Source organism: Boleophthalmus pectinirostris, unplaced genomic scaffold (assembly GCF_026225935.1).
Source record: "Boleophthalmus pectinirostris isolate CB_2022bp ecotype Guang Dong unplaced genomic scaffold, ASM2622593v1 HiC_scaffold_18, whole genome shotgun sequence".
NCBI lineage: Eukaryota > Metazoa > Chordata > Actinopteri > Gobiiformes > Gobiidae > Boleophthalmus > Boleophthalmus pectinirostris.
In genome coordinates this window covers 15,388,529-15,405,222 of record NW_026571133.1, presented here as the reverse complement: position 1 = coordinate 15,405,222, position 16,694 = coordinate 15,388,529, and the positions used below count along the sequence as shown (strand labels likewise).

At 36.3% G+C, this 16,694-nt stretch overlaps 1 protein-coding gene across 1 annotated transcript in view; it reads right to left on the bottom strand.

Moving 5' to 3' along the window:
* Positions 1-16,694, bottom strand: part of cdk17 (cyclin-dependent kinase 17) — a 48,245-nt gene that overhangs the window by 13,854 nt on the left and 17,697 nt on the right. Inside the window, exons 2-4 of the mRNA XM_020926222.2 lie at positions 11,620-11,764; positions 6,509-6,673; positions 1,158-1,291 (exon numbers count right to left, since the gene is read on the bottom strand). Of these exons, the coding sequence (XP_020781881.1) occupies positions 1,158-1,291; positions 6,509-6,673; positions 11,620-11,746 (426 nt within the window). The 5' untranslated portion in view covers positions 11,747-11,764. The remainder of the gene's footprint in view (positions 1-1,157; positions 1,292-6,508; positions 6,674-11,619; positions 11,765-16,694) is intronic.

Here is a 16,694-nt window from a genome sequence, read left to right as displayed (position 1 = left end):
TTGCTCTGCCTAGAATGTTCCAGTTTCGGGTCAGATCTGTGGAAAGGTGTGCCACTCACAGTGACATGCATATTTATGGGGGTATTTTTAGCAACCAAAAACACCTAAAATTGAGTTTCCTTCCTCAAACCTACTTTAGAACATATTGCGTTTGTATGGCATGCTTCTTTCAATGTTCCACTGATAGCATAATTAAATCTAAAGTGATACTGAAAATGGGCTGTGAGTTTCCCATATCCTGTATTAGATTATCCAATAGCCCATTCCCTCCATGTGAAGATGCTGAGGTTGTAGACAGTGTTTGCAAAAGTTTTTGATGATGGAGCGTCTCTTCTCAGCAGCAGCAGAATCCCAAAGGACATTATCAGAATCTGCTCCAGACATATGAGTGCATTTACAAACCAACAGCTAATCCAGCCCCCTCTTTACCTCCTACGTCCAAATATGAGGGGGAGGCAGAGACATATAGAGGGCGCGAGGAGGATATGCCATGTAAGCATTTAATCATTACTAAGAATGTATAAGAATGAAAGAATGTAAACATTTACTTTATAATAATATTTTTTACCTTTTAAGACATTCACATTCAGAGGTGGGAAGAATACTTTGAAAAATATAATTAGTTACCTGCTTTAAAATGTATTTTGTAACATATTTCAATACAAGGTCCAATTAGAGTACTCTATTCTGAATATTTTTACATCATGTTGCATGTAAATTGGTCTAAAAACACAACATAGAAAGTTTTATATTTATTTCACTGTTTATTATGCATTCCCATCACTAATTGGAAAAGTAAAAATAACACATGCACTCACCACAAGAGCTGTGTTTTCTAATTTCCTCACTAATACTATGCAGTTAGAAGCCAAAATTGTATGATGAATGACTAAAATGTATTCCTTTAGTTTTAGGAAAGGTACTGTATTCTAAACACCAGCAAATGAAAAAGTAACTGTACCAGAATACAGTTACTCATAGTTTGTATTCTGAATACATATTCTGGGTACATGTATTCAGTTACTTCCCAACACTGTTCACATTTGAGTTTCCAGCTAACCAGTGTTGGCTTATTAATTTTGGCTTTAAAATGTCAAATATAATGATTAATGAATGATGTAATAATATAGACGCTATTTAATATTAATATGTGTTACCTCCATGGAAATACGTCGGTGGATCCTGTTCCTCAGACAGACTCCTGTGGGAGACTGGACCTCGTCTGAAGAGGTTCCCGAGGCCTGGTCACTCTCTCCATCTGAGCCCATCTTCAGGTTCTCATGCACGATATCTGAAATTATTAGAATTATTTCTTTAGAATAGCTTTTAAACTTAAACTTTTTTCTATATAAAATTCACAGTTTTTATCATTCCTGTATTATTTTATTGTTCTTTTGACAGTTTTAAGATTTGTTTTGTGAAGCGTCTTTGAGTGTCCTGAGAAGTGCTAGATATAAATAAAATGTATTTGAATGTATTATTATTAAATCACAAAATAATATCCTTTTTTATAATATTTTTTTCTGTTGCAAGACCACTGTAGCTGCTGGAGTTTTGATATTTTGATGGTGAACTTTGCAAGTTGACATTTTCTTTTTAAGAGTAGTTTTCGAAAGAGCAATTCAGCTTTTAGTTACAGCGTGTTCATTCAGTGACTCATGCCATTTCCGCCTCCAATTAGGATTGTTCTGGTTTACAATGAAGGAGTTCTTGAGAGGATATCAGTTAGAGAGGACGTAAATGATCTATAGCTTTCATAATAGGCATTACAATATTTAGAAACTTTTACTTATTTGTGTAAAAAAAAGAGGGAAAATGTACACAAAACAAGACCAAATTTTCTATTACATGTTAAAGGGGCCATATAGCGCAATTTTATGATATACAGTATGTTATAATGCTGTTTCCTCATCAAAAAAATACCTGGAGTTTCATTCCATACACTCCATACACCTTCATTAAAATCATCTGGAAGATTACAGCCCTGGAACTATCTATCTCTTCTGAACTCAAAGATAAAAAGGTAGCTGTTAACTTGAAAACTGCTACTACATGACATCACAAGGTGGAACAGAGCATTTTGAGCTTTGGAGATGTAGACAGAGTAATAATAAAGGATTACTATTATTATTATAAGTGTAAATGAAATAAAACACAACTCCAGGTATGTTTTATATGAGATACCGACATTCTAACATGAGCTAAAGCTCATAAGAGTCAATTTTGTGTAATATGGGACCTTTAACAACACATTGCAGTTAAGATGTAAAATATTTCTGCAAGTTACGATTTCCTACGTGCCCTGAAAGCACCCCTGCCCACCCAGGGTAACCCTGAGGCAGATCTCCACTTCCTCTGCACAGAACCATAAAACTGTCCCAAGCGCAGAATCCCAGCTGTAAAACCCAAATAAGAGCCACAACCGCAGTCTCACACAAACAGTTAATGAGGGAGAAATCCACCCTGTCATCTCCAACCACACGCTTCTCATCACATGTGGAGGCAAAGAGGAGGAGTGGTACAAAGACTCCCTAAAATACCATATAGCTGCTGTTGATGGAGAATACACATTCAACTAGGGGCAATTTCACAGGAATTTTCATACCAGGAGAAAGTGGAAAAATCATCAAAACCTTTAAAGCTATAGAATCAGGAATATTGTGTGTATTAAAAAATAGTGTTGTTATTGAGCAAACTGCTGTCTCCTCAATCTGGGAAAGAGCAAGTAAACAAATATATGAACAAATATATGATCTGTGTTGTATTAATGGGAAAATAGTATAGTATGGGTTTATTGTACAGCTAGATGTATCATTCAATATATGAAAGATGGAACAGTTTCTGCATTACTGGAAAATGTGTGGTTATTTTTGTCTATATGATAAAATTTGAGACTTAAAAGGTCAAATTAATTGCTTCTATGACTCTTTACAAATACAAACTACAAGTACAAAAGTACATTCTGCTATTGAAGCTCATGATTTTTTAACAATATTGCACATTTATAATATTTTTTTTTTGTGATTTAAATCTGCTCTTGGGCTATCGCGTCACTGCATTAATTAGTTTCAGTATTCAGTACTGTTTATTGTCTAAATTTATTTGAGAAATATAATGCACTTCAAAATGTGTTATCATAACAGTACAGCAGTACAGCAGAAAAGGGAAGCAGTCTAGACTATATTAAAATACCATTTTATTAATGCAAGGTCAAAACGTCCAGCCTCCTTCTCAAAGGTAAAAGGTAAAGTTGCATCAAAATGATTCCAAAACACATTTCTTAAAAACTGCAAACCATTTTCCATTCTATTGACTTCTCCACTTGCCCCATTTCTGCTGTTTTCTTAGGCAGTGGCCCATCTGAACGACTGGTCCAACATTCCTGCATTACCTGCTCTCCAAGTGATCTCATCTGCTCTAGTTTCCACTCCTCAAAGACTCTTTTACAGCTAAATTAATAACCTTTTATTTATCTTTTTATTTCCTCCTTTTGTTCATATGAAATATGTTCATTATTGTTTTCTAAATACACAATACGTGTTGAAGACCCCTATAGAGGCAGAGATTTAGCTCTGCATTTAATATTAATTGCAGCTGTTGGGACTTTCTAATGAAGACAATTCCATCTGCAATTTCTACTCTAATTCTTACATTGCAATTAAAATATTTAAAGACATGTTTTCACACATTTCAGATGGATTGCCAAATATCTTCTGAATATCATTATTGGGATACTTATATTGAGAAATTATACTATTTCAGTATTGCCCGCAAAGTTTAAAGGTGCATTGTGTAACTTTTCTGATGAAAGGTCCATCAAATGCTTGTCTCCATGGAAATGTTGTTGCTTTGTCTGGAATGTTTCACCACATGATATTAAAACTTTCTATCTTCATGGAGACCAAACCAGACCAAGTTACAAGAGGCAACCCCACTCAGTCAGAAAGCCTGTTTTCTAGGTATTTGAGCTATAAAATGGACCCCAACCAAAAAGTCACATAGTGTACCTTTAATTATCGAAAGTAAATCTATACTTCTTTGGATGTATTGTCTTCATCACATGCACACAAGTCCTGTTCAGGCTTAAATTTAATGTAAATAAAATGTTCAGTGCAAAAATTATTTAAATTATATTTATATTATAATTATGTTTTTTTTGGAGCCAATTCTGTAATTCTCCACGTTCACCACATCATTTGTTTGATGCAACGTGACATTTCCACTGTTCCCGTTTCCAGTTTAATTTTGAGACATGCTGTTAACAAGGCTTCACACTTCCATCCGCACTGTCCCACTTGAGCGCCCTGTTTTTAGATCCAAGGCTTTCTAATTAGGACATGGTCTATTGGCAGCCCCTACTTTGCCACACTAAAGTGAAATTACAGTAGCTCTTCTTTAGTAAAGCTCCCATCTGCTTAGGACGTCTACGACAATGGTTATGAAACAGCAGTGTCATTAGAGCAAGGATTAGGGTTAAACTCATGAGAAAGGTAAAAAAAATAGTGTCAGGAAAAAGAAAAGTGTGTGTCAGAAAAGCTTGAAATAATTAGTAATTACATGTAATAAAAGGTGACAATGGCAAATTATCGACCGAGGTTGATTGATGGTCATTTTGTATTTCTTAACTGTTGGTGCAATTGTTCAAAAAATGTCTCCTTAACACCCAGCTTCTTACTTATGGTTTTGTAGCCCATTCCAGCCTTGTGCAGGTATAAAATTTTGTCCCTGACATCCTTTGACAGCTCTTTGGTCTTTCCCGTCTTGCAGAGTTTGGAGTCTGACTGACTGATTGATTCTGACAGCTCTCTTTTATACAGGTGACTAGTTAAAGCAGGAGTCTAATTCAGGTGACGAATAGATTAGGAGTGTTTAACTGGTCTATGGGAGGCAGAACTCTGAATGGTTGGCAGGGGATTAAATACTTATTTCACACAATGAAATGCAATCAATCAATATATTTTCTGTAATGCGATTTTCAGGATTTTCTTTTTGATATTCTACCGCTCAATGTTAAAATAAACCTACCATTAAAATGATAGACTGTTCATTTATTTGTCAGTGGGCAAACCTTCAGCAAATACTTATTTCCTCCATGCCATCTATTTATCAGGGACAATGCACATAAAAACACTGACCTACACCAAGACTTAATGTTTGTGCCATGTTATTTTATCAGAAGATAAAATGAAGTTCACGTTGCTTCATTCATACAAGGCAGCTTAAAGTGCAGGTTTGTTTGCTTAAAAGCTACTGTTTGGTAAAAATAATTTTAAAAAAATCTTACACACACCAAAAAATAGGGTTGAATTTTTTGGTGTGTGTGAGATTATATAGGTTGAATATATATGTTGAAGTATATAGTATATTCTCTTTCTTTTCTTCAAGCTAAGAACTAGGTAGACTACTTCCTCCTTTTACTGGGTAATAAAGAATTCATTTTAATATTGACTTCCGCACCACTTTTTGCAGCCCCCTAATTTGAGGTCAAGTCTTTCTCAGTTGAACACTTCTACCTTCTACTCCACCTCATTCAGTGAATCATTCTTCTTTCCACCTCTTACCCCTGGAAGTGCTGTAATTTCACTAATCACTCGTTTCTCTTTGTGTAATTTTTCTCTCTTGTTCTGTCGGATGAATCAGATCACACTAGAAATCATGTCATGCGTTTCCGTGTGGCCCCTCACACGTGTCACTGAAGCACATCGGCTGGCACTCGAGGGGCAGGCCTGATCGAAAAAGATGGGATTTGCCAAAACGAGGAAATTTGGAGGCAGTGACACACTTCCTGTCTGCTCCCGGATACCATCTGCTTCATGTGTGCTGGGCTGGAGTGAGTCAGAAATAATCACTGAAATCATGTCATTTAACAGGTTGCTGATGATGTAAAATGAGAACATATAAAGTGAATGTCATCTGCTCTGATAGAGAAATATTATATTTGTTTTTTGTTCCTTTCCGATCCGGTTCTTCCTTTCTGATTGGATTATTGATGACATGCTTGAGGACCAAAAGGACAGTTCCGCTCTGCTTGAAGCCTGCTCAGGTTCCGGAAGTAAATTTCCCATTCATTGATTTGAAATTCAAATAAAGGCATGACAGTGGCAAAGTAGCTATGTGGTCACAAATGTCCATGATTATGTTCATTTGCAGTGTACAAAGGTTAAGATATTGTGAGTTTAAATATGCTTCTTTCTTATGCTAATTGGTCAACACATAGCTGATCGCAAAGCTTTCAAACTCTTATTTAAAGTAAGAGTTATTGTCTTCTTCATATGCCCTGATGCGTTGACCTGTCCTATGTAACCAATATAGGACTTTTATAATATTTCCAACACAGTGCCTCAGACCTTTTTTGTCTTTTTTTAAAGTAGATTCTTATACTACAGGCACGGTCATCTTTACGGTTTGTCTTTTTATTATATATTAGATTGGATACATAAGGAAATATAGATTCAAATCTTGTGTATATACTTATATAACACTAAAGTTTGGGGGTGTTGTATGTTACCTAATCGGCTGCCGTTTCTGGGCATGGCCATGAAGGAGCCCAGAGATCCCCCGATGACACTGTGAGGTCGTCTGAGTGGAGGTTTTTTAAAGGAGCCCGTGTACTGGTGCAGGAAGGAGTGCATGCTGTGGGACGTGGGGGGCCGGCCATTCCTCATGAAGGGCTCTGAAACAAAACAATTAAACATAAGTCAACAGTGCTAAAGAAGAACCACCTCATAAACATGTAATAGATACCACTTCAACAAGGTAATAATCTGCTAAATCAATGCTTTAACTTTTAACCATGTTGTAATGTAAAATACAGACGAGTATATAGAGTTGTGTTTTGTTTTGTTCACACATTTGAGTAGTCCTGTATATTTGTTCATTCACAAGCACTCAAAACATTTAACATCCTTATTTAGGAAGGCCTTCTCTGTTTTTAAAGCCTTTGATCATTTCAGTGCTCAAAAAATGAAAACACAACATAAAAAGCTATAGCAGGTAATGTTATACCAACTATTATTATTTAAAGTTTCTATATAATCTAGTTAATACATACATATGAAAAATTCAAGCAAAACCAACACCAAAGATTGAAGCAAAGATTGATAATGAGTCTTTGTGCTGCTGTCAGGAACCTGCACCATAATTTGAGGACCACAAATATATATATATTTTTTTTTTATTACTTAACAATTTGTGGTATTGACAGGGCATAGTTTTTACACTATATGATAAATAGTTTATTGATCCTGAGGGAAATTCTAATTTAGCATCATTTTCACTGTGCTTCTCAGTCACCATTGTCTCTCAGCCAAAGATCTTAGTGAAGTTAAACAGGAGGACTGGTCAGATAGGGTCATTGGATCCAGTGGCCAGTTTGAGGGGAGTAATCGCCCTCTGGACAAAAAACTCCTCTGTGCCCTGCAGCTGCAGCATAGCAACAGCGTCGAAGGGAATCCGGGGAGCTCTGGAGATACAAGAGGAAAGCCTCTTCTACACCTCACTCTTACTTTGAGCTGTTGTTTCAGTTAGTGATGAGACAGGCGATCCCCTTGAAGTATTTCCACTGGAAGGTCTTCTGCCACATTTGTTGTAAAATGTCTGTAGCATCTCAGAGGTCCATAGCTAGTTCCTAGTATTTGTGAGTTGTTAAAATGCTGTTGCTTGGTCTTTGACATTTCAAACTAACAGGAGCTATTTTTAAAGTAGACAGGCCCTTCATTCTCACACCTTTGAATTTTTAATGCAGAGTGTAGAGTTGTCGCTGTCTTTTGAGGCTCTGCGCTGAGTTGAAAAGGTCACAGGACATAAAGCTGGCAGCAGAAACAGGAAAGGCTGTAGTAAACCATTTTCTGCCTGCACGCAATAATGGACAGTCTGGATCTCTGGGCACCTTCTTATTTTGTAGCAAAGCACTCAAATTTTACTCTCTTCATAAATTAAATATGTATGCATTAGAAAAAAATACATTGGAAAACTTTCTACTTCAGAGTTGTTCCTACATCAAAAAGATGCCTAAGTTCCTACATCAAAAAGTGCCTGAGTGTTGCTTCTGAGCTGACATGTAATACTTTTATATACTTCTATAAGTTGGTGCTTTGGTTCTCAAGACCAATCAGAAAGCAGAATAAGCCTCACATGAGTCTCTCAATGCTGAAATCCAGCTGGTTAAAACCTAAAAGGACTCTCTGATCTGAATCCTCTACCTAAACCCCAGCAGCAGTTCTGAGTTTTCACATGAGACATGGCCTTTCCTTACACTGGAAAACACTCAAGTGCTCTGTATTCAGGTTAAGGTACTGGCAAAACATTTGAAGTTGTGAATGTAGTAACTTAGCATGCAGGCTACAAATAGTTCCTTTAAAGTGTAAATGAGAATTACAAAAACCTAGTGAAAGAATAGTTAAAACGTTTTTTTGAAGGTCAAATAATCCAATGAAGGTTAAAAAAAATCCAATGTGACTGTACCCTCTTCGTCTGCTTAGACTGACAGTGGCCAGTCTTAAGACTTAACAATTTAAGGTAAAAAAGTTTGCTATGCATTACTATGTCTTTGCCAACCAATGATCAAGTTCTGCACTGTTAGCTGGACGTATTATTTATTCAGTACATGTAGAACTATACTCAGTTGTAAATAAAGGAATGAATACACTGAAGGGTGTGTTGAATAGTTCATCCTTGGTTAGCCAATAGTAGCTCACAGAAATGCAGCAAGAAACCATCAGAGTAACATTTTAAGAAAATGTAGTTTTTATTATATCAATCAAAAGTGTGTAAAAGAGCATATAGGTGTGCTCATAAATCCCACAGTTCATTTTCAGAGTGCTAAAACAGAAAAGCATGTGTTCATTTTGCACAGTCAGAATAGCTTGAGAAGTTGTGAGACCTATAAATAAACAAATACCTTAGCAACAATATGACGCCAGAGGTTGTACCTAGCAGCTCAATAGTCTACTGTACAAGTCTCAAGGCTGTGTCTCCATAAGTTACATAACACACACTCTCTTCACTCCAGTCCAAGTCTCTCTCTGTTTTTATCAACTTCATTATTTAAAGCCCCACGGGATGAAGCCGACACAATCACAGCCCTTACGCATTTGTGAGTGAAAGAGGGGAGAGGAAGAGGATATGCTAAAAAACAAGAAACTACTGGTATTTCCTTTGCTATGTGTCATCCGTGAGGGATTGCCTACAAATATTTACTACAAGAAGACCACTAAATCGCAGATGGAATACTAAGCACTCCGGAGCTGTGTAGCCTTCGGTAATAAGATTGGAAAATGAATGTATTACTACTTTTTTTCCTTATAGTTCAATATATGAAATCTGGAATTATATTATTATTTTGGGCCTCAGTATTTATCGTGGGTACGTTTTCTTTGTAAAAGCGGGGAGATTTTTGTTATTTTTGTTGTAATACAATAAGATTTGAGCTGTAGAGAGTTGAATTTAGTATTCTGTGGCTAGTTATTGGTACATTCTGCTACTTATTCTTTGCAGCTCATGCGTTTCAATGATAATGCCTTTTTTTTTTTTTTAATGGTCGACTAGGATTATTTTGCTTTGTTTAAATCTTTATTTGTGGCCTAATGTAGTTTCAATATGATCATTTATTGTAATATTTCTCTGTGACAATATATGGTGAATCAAAATGTGTTATTGTGACAGACCTATGAACCACATGCTTTTTATTGACAGAAGATTGACAGTAGATTTCAATTTAAAAGGCCCAGGCTGATCATTGACACTTAGAATTGATTCAGTCTCAATCTTCATAAAAATTAATCTAATTGCAAAGCCCTATGTGTACCTAACAGTGTTGGGAAGGTTACTTTTAAAACGTATTCCCCTACAGATTACAGATTACATACCCCAAAATGTAGTTTGTAATGTAATCCATTAAATTACTTAAATCCAATACAATCCAATCTACTTTATTTCTATAGCACATTTCACAAACAAACTGTTTCCAAAGTGCTGCACAAATACATAAAAAATAACAACAATATGATGATAAAGTAAACCTCTAAAATAATACTAGTCTTTTATTTAAAAATAAATAAAAGACACAGAGGACCACACAACTCACGCGGTGTTAAAAGCCAGAGAATAAAAGTGGGTCTTCAGACGAGATTTAAAACTCTCCACTGTGGGTGCTGCTCGAACGTGAAGGAGCAGATCGTTCCAGAGTTTAGGGCCGACCACAGAGAAAGCCCTGTCCCCTCTGGTTTTAAGTCTCGTTTTAGGCACCCTGAGCTGGAGCTGGACCTCGGACCTCAGAGCTCGCGCAGGGGTATAAATTTGGATGAGGTCCGAGATGTACTGTGGAGCCAGTCCATTCAAAGCTTTAAAAACAAACAATAAAATCTTAAAATCAATTCTAAAATTAACAGGAAGCCAGTGCAAAGATGCAAGGATTGGGGTTATGTGTTCTCTCCTTTTTGTTCCTGTTAAAAGTCGCGCTGCAGAGTTTTGGACTAACTGTAGTCGATAAAGTGCGTTTTGCGAAATGCCGGAATAAAGTGCATTACAGTAGTCCAGGCGTGATGAAATAAAAGCGTGCATAACTTGTTCAAATAGTTTAAAAGATAAAAAAAGTCACAAATGATAAAAACTTGATTTTAAAACATTGTTAATCTGTTTATCAAATTTAAAATCACTGTCTAAGATGGCGCCAAGGTTGGTGACTGTGGGACGAACATAATTTTTGAGGAATCCCACATTAGTGAGGGAACTGTTGGCCCCAAACAGTATCACCTGTTAAAGTAAGTAACGTACTCTGAATACTTTGAATTACCTGATATTGTCATGCTTTTTAAAACTACACGAATGTAGCAACCACACCCTGAAAATTTGTGTTCTCTTCAAATTGTCTGTTGAGCCCAAGTCTCCATGAAGAGGTACTTGTTTGCTGTAGAGTCGCAAAGACTACGATATCTTAACATAAAAAGTTTTATCTGCTAAAAGAAAATAAAAAGACCAATCTTTCCTTAAATATATTATTGATAGAGAAATTATTTTTATATGAGATCACTGCTGCCTTCAATTATGTCCACCCCACTGTTAGGTATGATATTGTTTAGCCCTGGTTTAGCCCTGGTTTAGTCCTGGTTTAGTCCTGGTTTAGTCCTGGTTTAGTCCTGGTTTAGTCCTGGTTTAGTCCTGGTTTAGTCCTGGTTTTAATCCTGGTTTTAATCCTGGTTTTAATCCTGGTTTTAATCCTGGTTTTAATCCTGGTTTTAGTCCTGGTTTAGCCCAAAATGTGAAAACAGGAAAATACCATTTATTTCAACAAAGTAACTGTAATCCAATTACCTCTCATTGAAACAGTAACTGTAACTGAATACAGTTACTCATGATTTGTACTCTGATTATGTAATGCCGGTACATGAAATCTGTTACTCCCCAACACTGGTACCTAATCAAAAGTGCAATATAATATCTTACTATATATAATATAATTAAATCTTACTGTTTCTCTATCACAAAGTCTACTAACCTTGTGAAAGGTATTTGATTTTAGTATTAGTTTAGCAGATAATAACATTTCCTGTGAATTTAAAACTGGATTTGGGAAAAATATAGGAAACTGAACATCACAATTGCAATATTACTGAGTCGTACCATTGTCCATGGTGCCTCCGTCCTCTATGGTCATCTGTTCGGCCAGCTCTGACAGAGACTCATCGATGGTTTGACTTGAACGAAGCGTTAACGACAAGCGCTTCTTAAACCGCTTCATCTTCTCCATCACAGGGAACTGCACCACCTACAGGACAAAGAGATGAACAGGACATTAAAACTATGCATCAGACCCAGGTTATAGGGGATTGATTTTTGGTCTATACACAGTCATTATTTCTATTGTAAACTGTAAATTTGAGGAAATATTCTAAGATTGGGGGAAAAAAACAATGAAACAAGAAATGAACAATCCACACTTTTTAACCAACCAATACCAAACAACTAGGCAGGCTGGCGCCACCTAGTGCCTCTGCTCATTTTAATTTCTCTCCAGCAACTAGGTCAGGAATCAAAACTTCACAAAAACCTCGGAAATGCAAGTTCGGGCACCAGCCAATCAGCGAAGAGCCATATATTCTGTGTTGTCAACAATTCCTGACATCGAGGATTTAAAGCTGAAACAAAGAGAATGTTTGATGAATTTCATCAAGGGGAAAGACGTTATTGCTCTTCCTATGGGATTTGGGAAAAGCTTAATATACCCATTAGTGGCGCGTTACATACATGACTACCAAATAGCAACAATTGGTTAAATGATAAAAAACCTGCCTACCGTTGAGCAAACAAATTCTAACACTGCAAGGCCAGGTTTCTATGAAGTGAAACTGGCTGATGAATCAGGCTACCACAACAAACACCTTCCTTAAAACACTAGAAACAGTCTATCAAGTTGATCAAAATGTGCAATTTTTTTAATCAATAACTCTACAACACCATTGTAAGGACCCATATACAAATAATATGGGATGTTTAGAGCTTCCATAGTGTCCAGTAATTGTACTTTTAAACTTTTAAACACAAATTAATTGTCCCAATACCAGTATTAATGTTGGTGCACCATCATGATTAACTGTGAGGCATATGTGGCACTTTTTTGTTTGCTTTTTAAGTAAATACAGTGTTGTTACGAAGCACTGAGACTGGCACAAGATTTTGATTATATTGGCTTTTATTCATGTCTTCAAAAACAGACACAAAAAAACCTTCACACTTCCACAACAGCTCATTTTACGCTGCATAAATTCACATTTGAGAGGGATTCCTGTGGCCTCGAGTTGTCCAAAATATCTCACAACTCATAAATAAACCATCCTCTGCTTTTAATCCAATATTCAATCCCTTTGCAAATGCTCTAAAGGCACATCAATAAACCATGGGCCAGGCATAAATAAGGCATAACTATCACAGATTTAAACACTGCACTTTCCACTCGTGTTCACACATTTAGCTGCTGAAAGGCAAGAGGCGAATCACTTTAGATGTGTGACTAAGGAGGACCTATGCTCAAAGCAAGATTAACACATTTTACAAGTAGACATATGACATGGCTTACAAAGGAGATCATAAAACTAGACAGAGTTCATAGTGTACTGTTGATGCTACTGCTAGGTTTTTTAGTTCCTGGGAAAAGAAGCTAATGCTACGTGGACTTACTCAAATGTTAATAACATGAGAGAGATACTTTTATTTATAACTTGGAGTCTAGCAACTAAGGGTCTGCTACATAGAATTCATAGACATATGTTGTAATATGCCAACCTGTATAATAAGAAACTGTTCTCTTTTGAGGCTGCAATTTTTGAAGTACCACAATTTCCTCCTAAACAGCAGAATCATATTCTGCATAAAAACTGTTTAGGTCTTTACAAACATGTTATGTTATGTGATGCTTGTATTAGTTTGTAAGTTGAAGTCTTTTTGTTATTTTTTCTGGACATGTCTTACTTGTGAGAAAAATGTGATTTTTTTTTTTTTCCCCAAATCTTAAATCTGCTAAAATGTTCCACAATTGGATAAAGATGTAGTCCAGTAAACTATTCAAAATTAATAATAAAAAAAACAATATTATTTTAATGGTTTGATTTATCCCCCGAGTGACTGGAGATGTAGTCAGTGAGTTTTGTGCCGACGCAGCAGTGGCTCAGGTCACAGGAAACACCTTGCTCTGTTTCATCCCCATTGTGTAGTAAAACTGAAGCATGTGTAGTATAATTATTATTATTGTGTGTGTGTGTGTGCGTGTGTTATTGTGTGGTAAGTGTGCGGGAGGCTGTACCGAGCCGCTATAAAGGAAATGCTCAGAGGAAAAGGCAGCAGCAGCAGAGAGGCACCGCCCAGCAAGACAAGAGTGTGGACTGAGACCCCTGGACATAAAACAAAGAACCATGCTTTTCTCCAAAGGCCAATAATATAATTGTCAAGTAGAAGTAAAAAGTAAAAAGGTTTAAAAATAATTCTTCTAGATCGTAAAATGATTCCCAATTGGTCGAAAATCTTCATCTGTCAAGATAAGCTCTTCAAAAAGACACTAAATAGAACTTTGCAACTCATCTGCTTTTCTCAAAGTTCTTCACAAACTTGTCAATTGATGGATGATAGCAAGTCTGGAAGAAAGATGTGTGCCATTTTCTTGCTATTGCTTAAAAATGATATTATGTTGTTATACTATTCTTAACAAATACGCAATATCCAACAAATAATATAAATCTTTTGAAAACTCACATTTCTCAAAAAGAATTACAGAGAATAGTTGATAGCTGTGCATGGCATGTTTTTATGTTGTTAAAACAAATAGTCAAAGCTTGAATAACATTGTTTTCTCACTTGTGACTGTGGTTACTGTCTGTGGTTAGATAGATTGAGTACACTGTTGTCTACTGCAGATATAAGGCTTCAATTAAAGTTAATGTCTTGTTTCACTCCTTTTAAAGCAATGATCTGCCTTATCTATCCATTTTAGTCTGCCTTTTAGCTTCTTGATTGGCAACTCTTACTTTAAATGTACATATTATAGATTCTTGAAGCAATGAAGGATGGATCAAATTCAATAGACAATTTCCCCCACTTTCGCTCCATCACTTGCTCCTCTCCTCCCCTCCTTCGCTCCCTCTCAAGGTTGTAGTCTCTCCTCTTTTCTCGCAGCCTCCATCTGTTTGCTCTCTCTCATTCATCATCTGTGACGGAGACCAAGCGCCTCCATCCATCAGCTGCAGAAGACGACTGCTCTGTACAAAACACATTCCCACTGAACACCACATGGACAGGCTGTGTACACTCAGACTCTGGTACTAACACTGGTATGGTAATTTCACTATATGTTTGATTTAATATATTCTGTCATTTAACACACATTTCGATTAGAGTCCTATTCTTTAGCCGATGTTGGTTCTCTGTATAAATTTGTATCTAGACAAGTTACATTACAGGTGCACTATGTAACTTTTTGGTTGTTAGTCCGTCACATTTGTCATTGCTCTGCTTCGAATGTTCCACAATATGGCATTAAACAGCTCTACCTTACATGTATTCACTTACAGGTGGTTTTATTGCTCAAAAATACCTAGAAAAATAGACATTCTCACCATGAGCATGGTTGCCTCTCCACAGACCCCGATTTGTTCTCCATGATGATTGCGATAGATTAATGCCATCCTGTGAAACTTTCCAAACAAAGCGATAACACACTCCACCAAGAAAAGCATTTTTATTGTTTTATTGTTTGCATACTGGTGTTATCCAATTATAATCCTCAACAAGCTGGCTTTTGAAAAGCAAAGTATTTTCAGTGGATACTAGACTAATATCATCCACTCTCTTTTATACACTACCGTTCATGCGATTGCTGCTCCACATGCTGCAGAATTGTGCATGTATGACGGGGTGACCTGGATCTGTGCACATCGGGTCACTGGTCGTCTAATTAAAAACACACCAGGAGCCCAATGAGGACTTCATTAATTAGCAACTGACACCATTGTCATGACAACCATGGACTATGCAAAGTGATCTTAATTTGGCTTAGAAAACTTAAAAAATCTCAATGACCATAAAGTAATAGTTGTTGCAGTTAATTATTGACAATATTTTCATTTTAAACATCAAGCTAACTTTTATTTTCCAAATCTTTCTTTAGATTCACCTAATTTTATTTTTTCCCTCAAGTGAACAATTTATAACACAGCAAATCACCAAAACTACAGCTGGAAAATAACTTCCACCTCACAGCCGAATGAGATTATTCCTTTTTATTTGTCTCAAGTGAAATCAAGTTGGTTATTATACACATATGCTCTTGTTAATACGAGTCAATTACAACAACAAAAAATAAAGTTTAGAAATCCACCAAATACTTGATCCACCCACTTGGTTATCCTCTCTTCTGTTTTATGAAATCGTAAATGGTTTAAAGTCATATTTACACAAAATAGATTCTTGTGAGCTTTAAGCCATGTTTGAATGCTGTTACATCCTCAAAAACCAACCTGAAGTTGTGTTTTGTTTCATTCACATGCATTTTGAGTAATCCTTTATTATTAGTCTGTCTACATCTCGAAAGCTCAAAATGCTCTGCTCCGGCTGGTGTCATGAAGCAGTAGTTTTCAACAGCTAACTTTTTACCTGTTGTTCAGTTGAGATTGGCAATGAAGGGCTGAAATTATTCAAATGATTATAGTGAAAGTGTATGGAGTTTAAAAACAAATGGAGCACTTACTCTATTTCCACATGACATCACAAGGTGGAACAGAGTGTTCTCAATTTATGAAAAGAGCTTCAGGATTTATGTGTGTAGAGTGTGAATGAATTAAAACAAAACTTCAGGTGGTGAGGAAACAATATTATGACATAAAATGACATAAAATACTGTAATAAAGCCCTTTAATAACAATATGCAAAACTAATGAGCTAGGGCAAGCTATTCTACTGTATCGTTTTGTTTGCTTAGGGCAAAAATAGGTCAATGAAACCTTACTACAAATGTAACATGCACTGATCTGTTTCATTATGATCGAGTAAGACAAATTGCTCAGTGGATGTGATTTGAGTTCAGTGGGTCACTTCAGTCTCTACAGTCTTTGGGCATCTCTGCCTGGCAACATGTTTATTCTGTAGCCCACTTCTGAGGAGGAAGTGTGTCAGAAGACCCCAGTGGCTACAGCATGTAAATCTAATGAGGC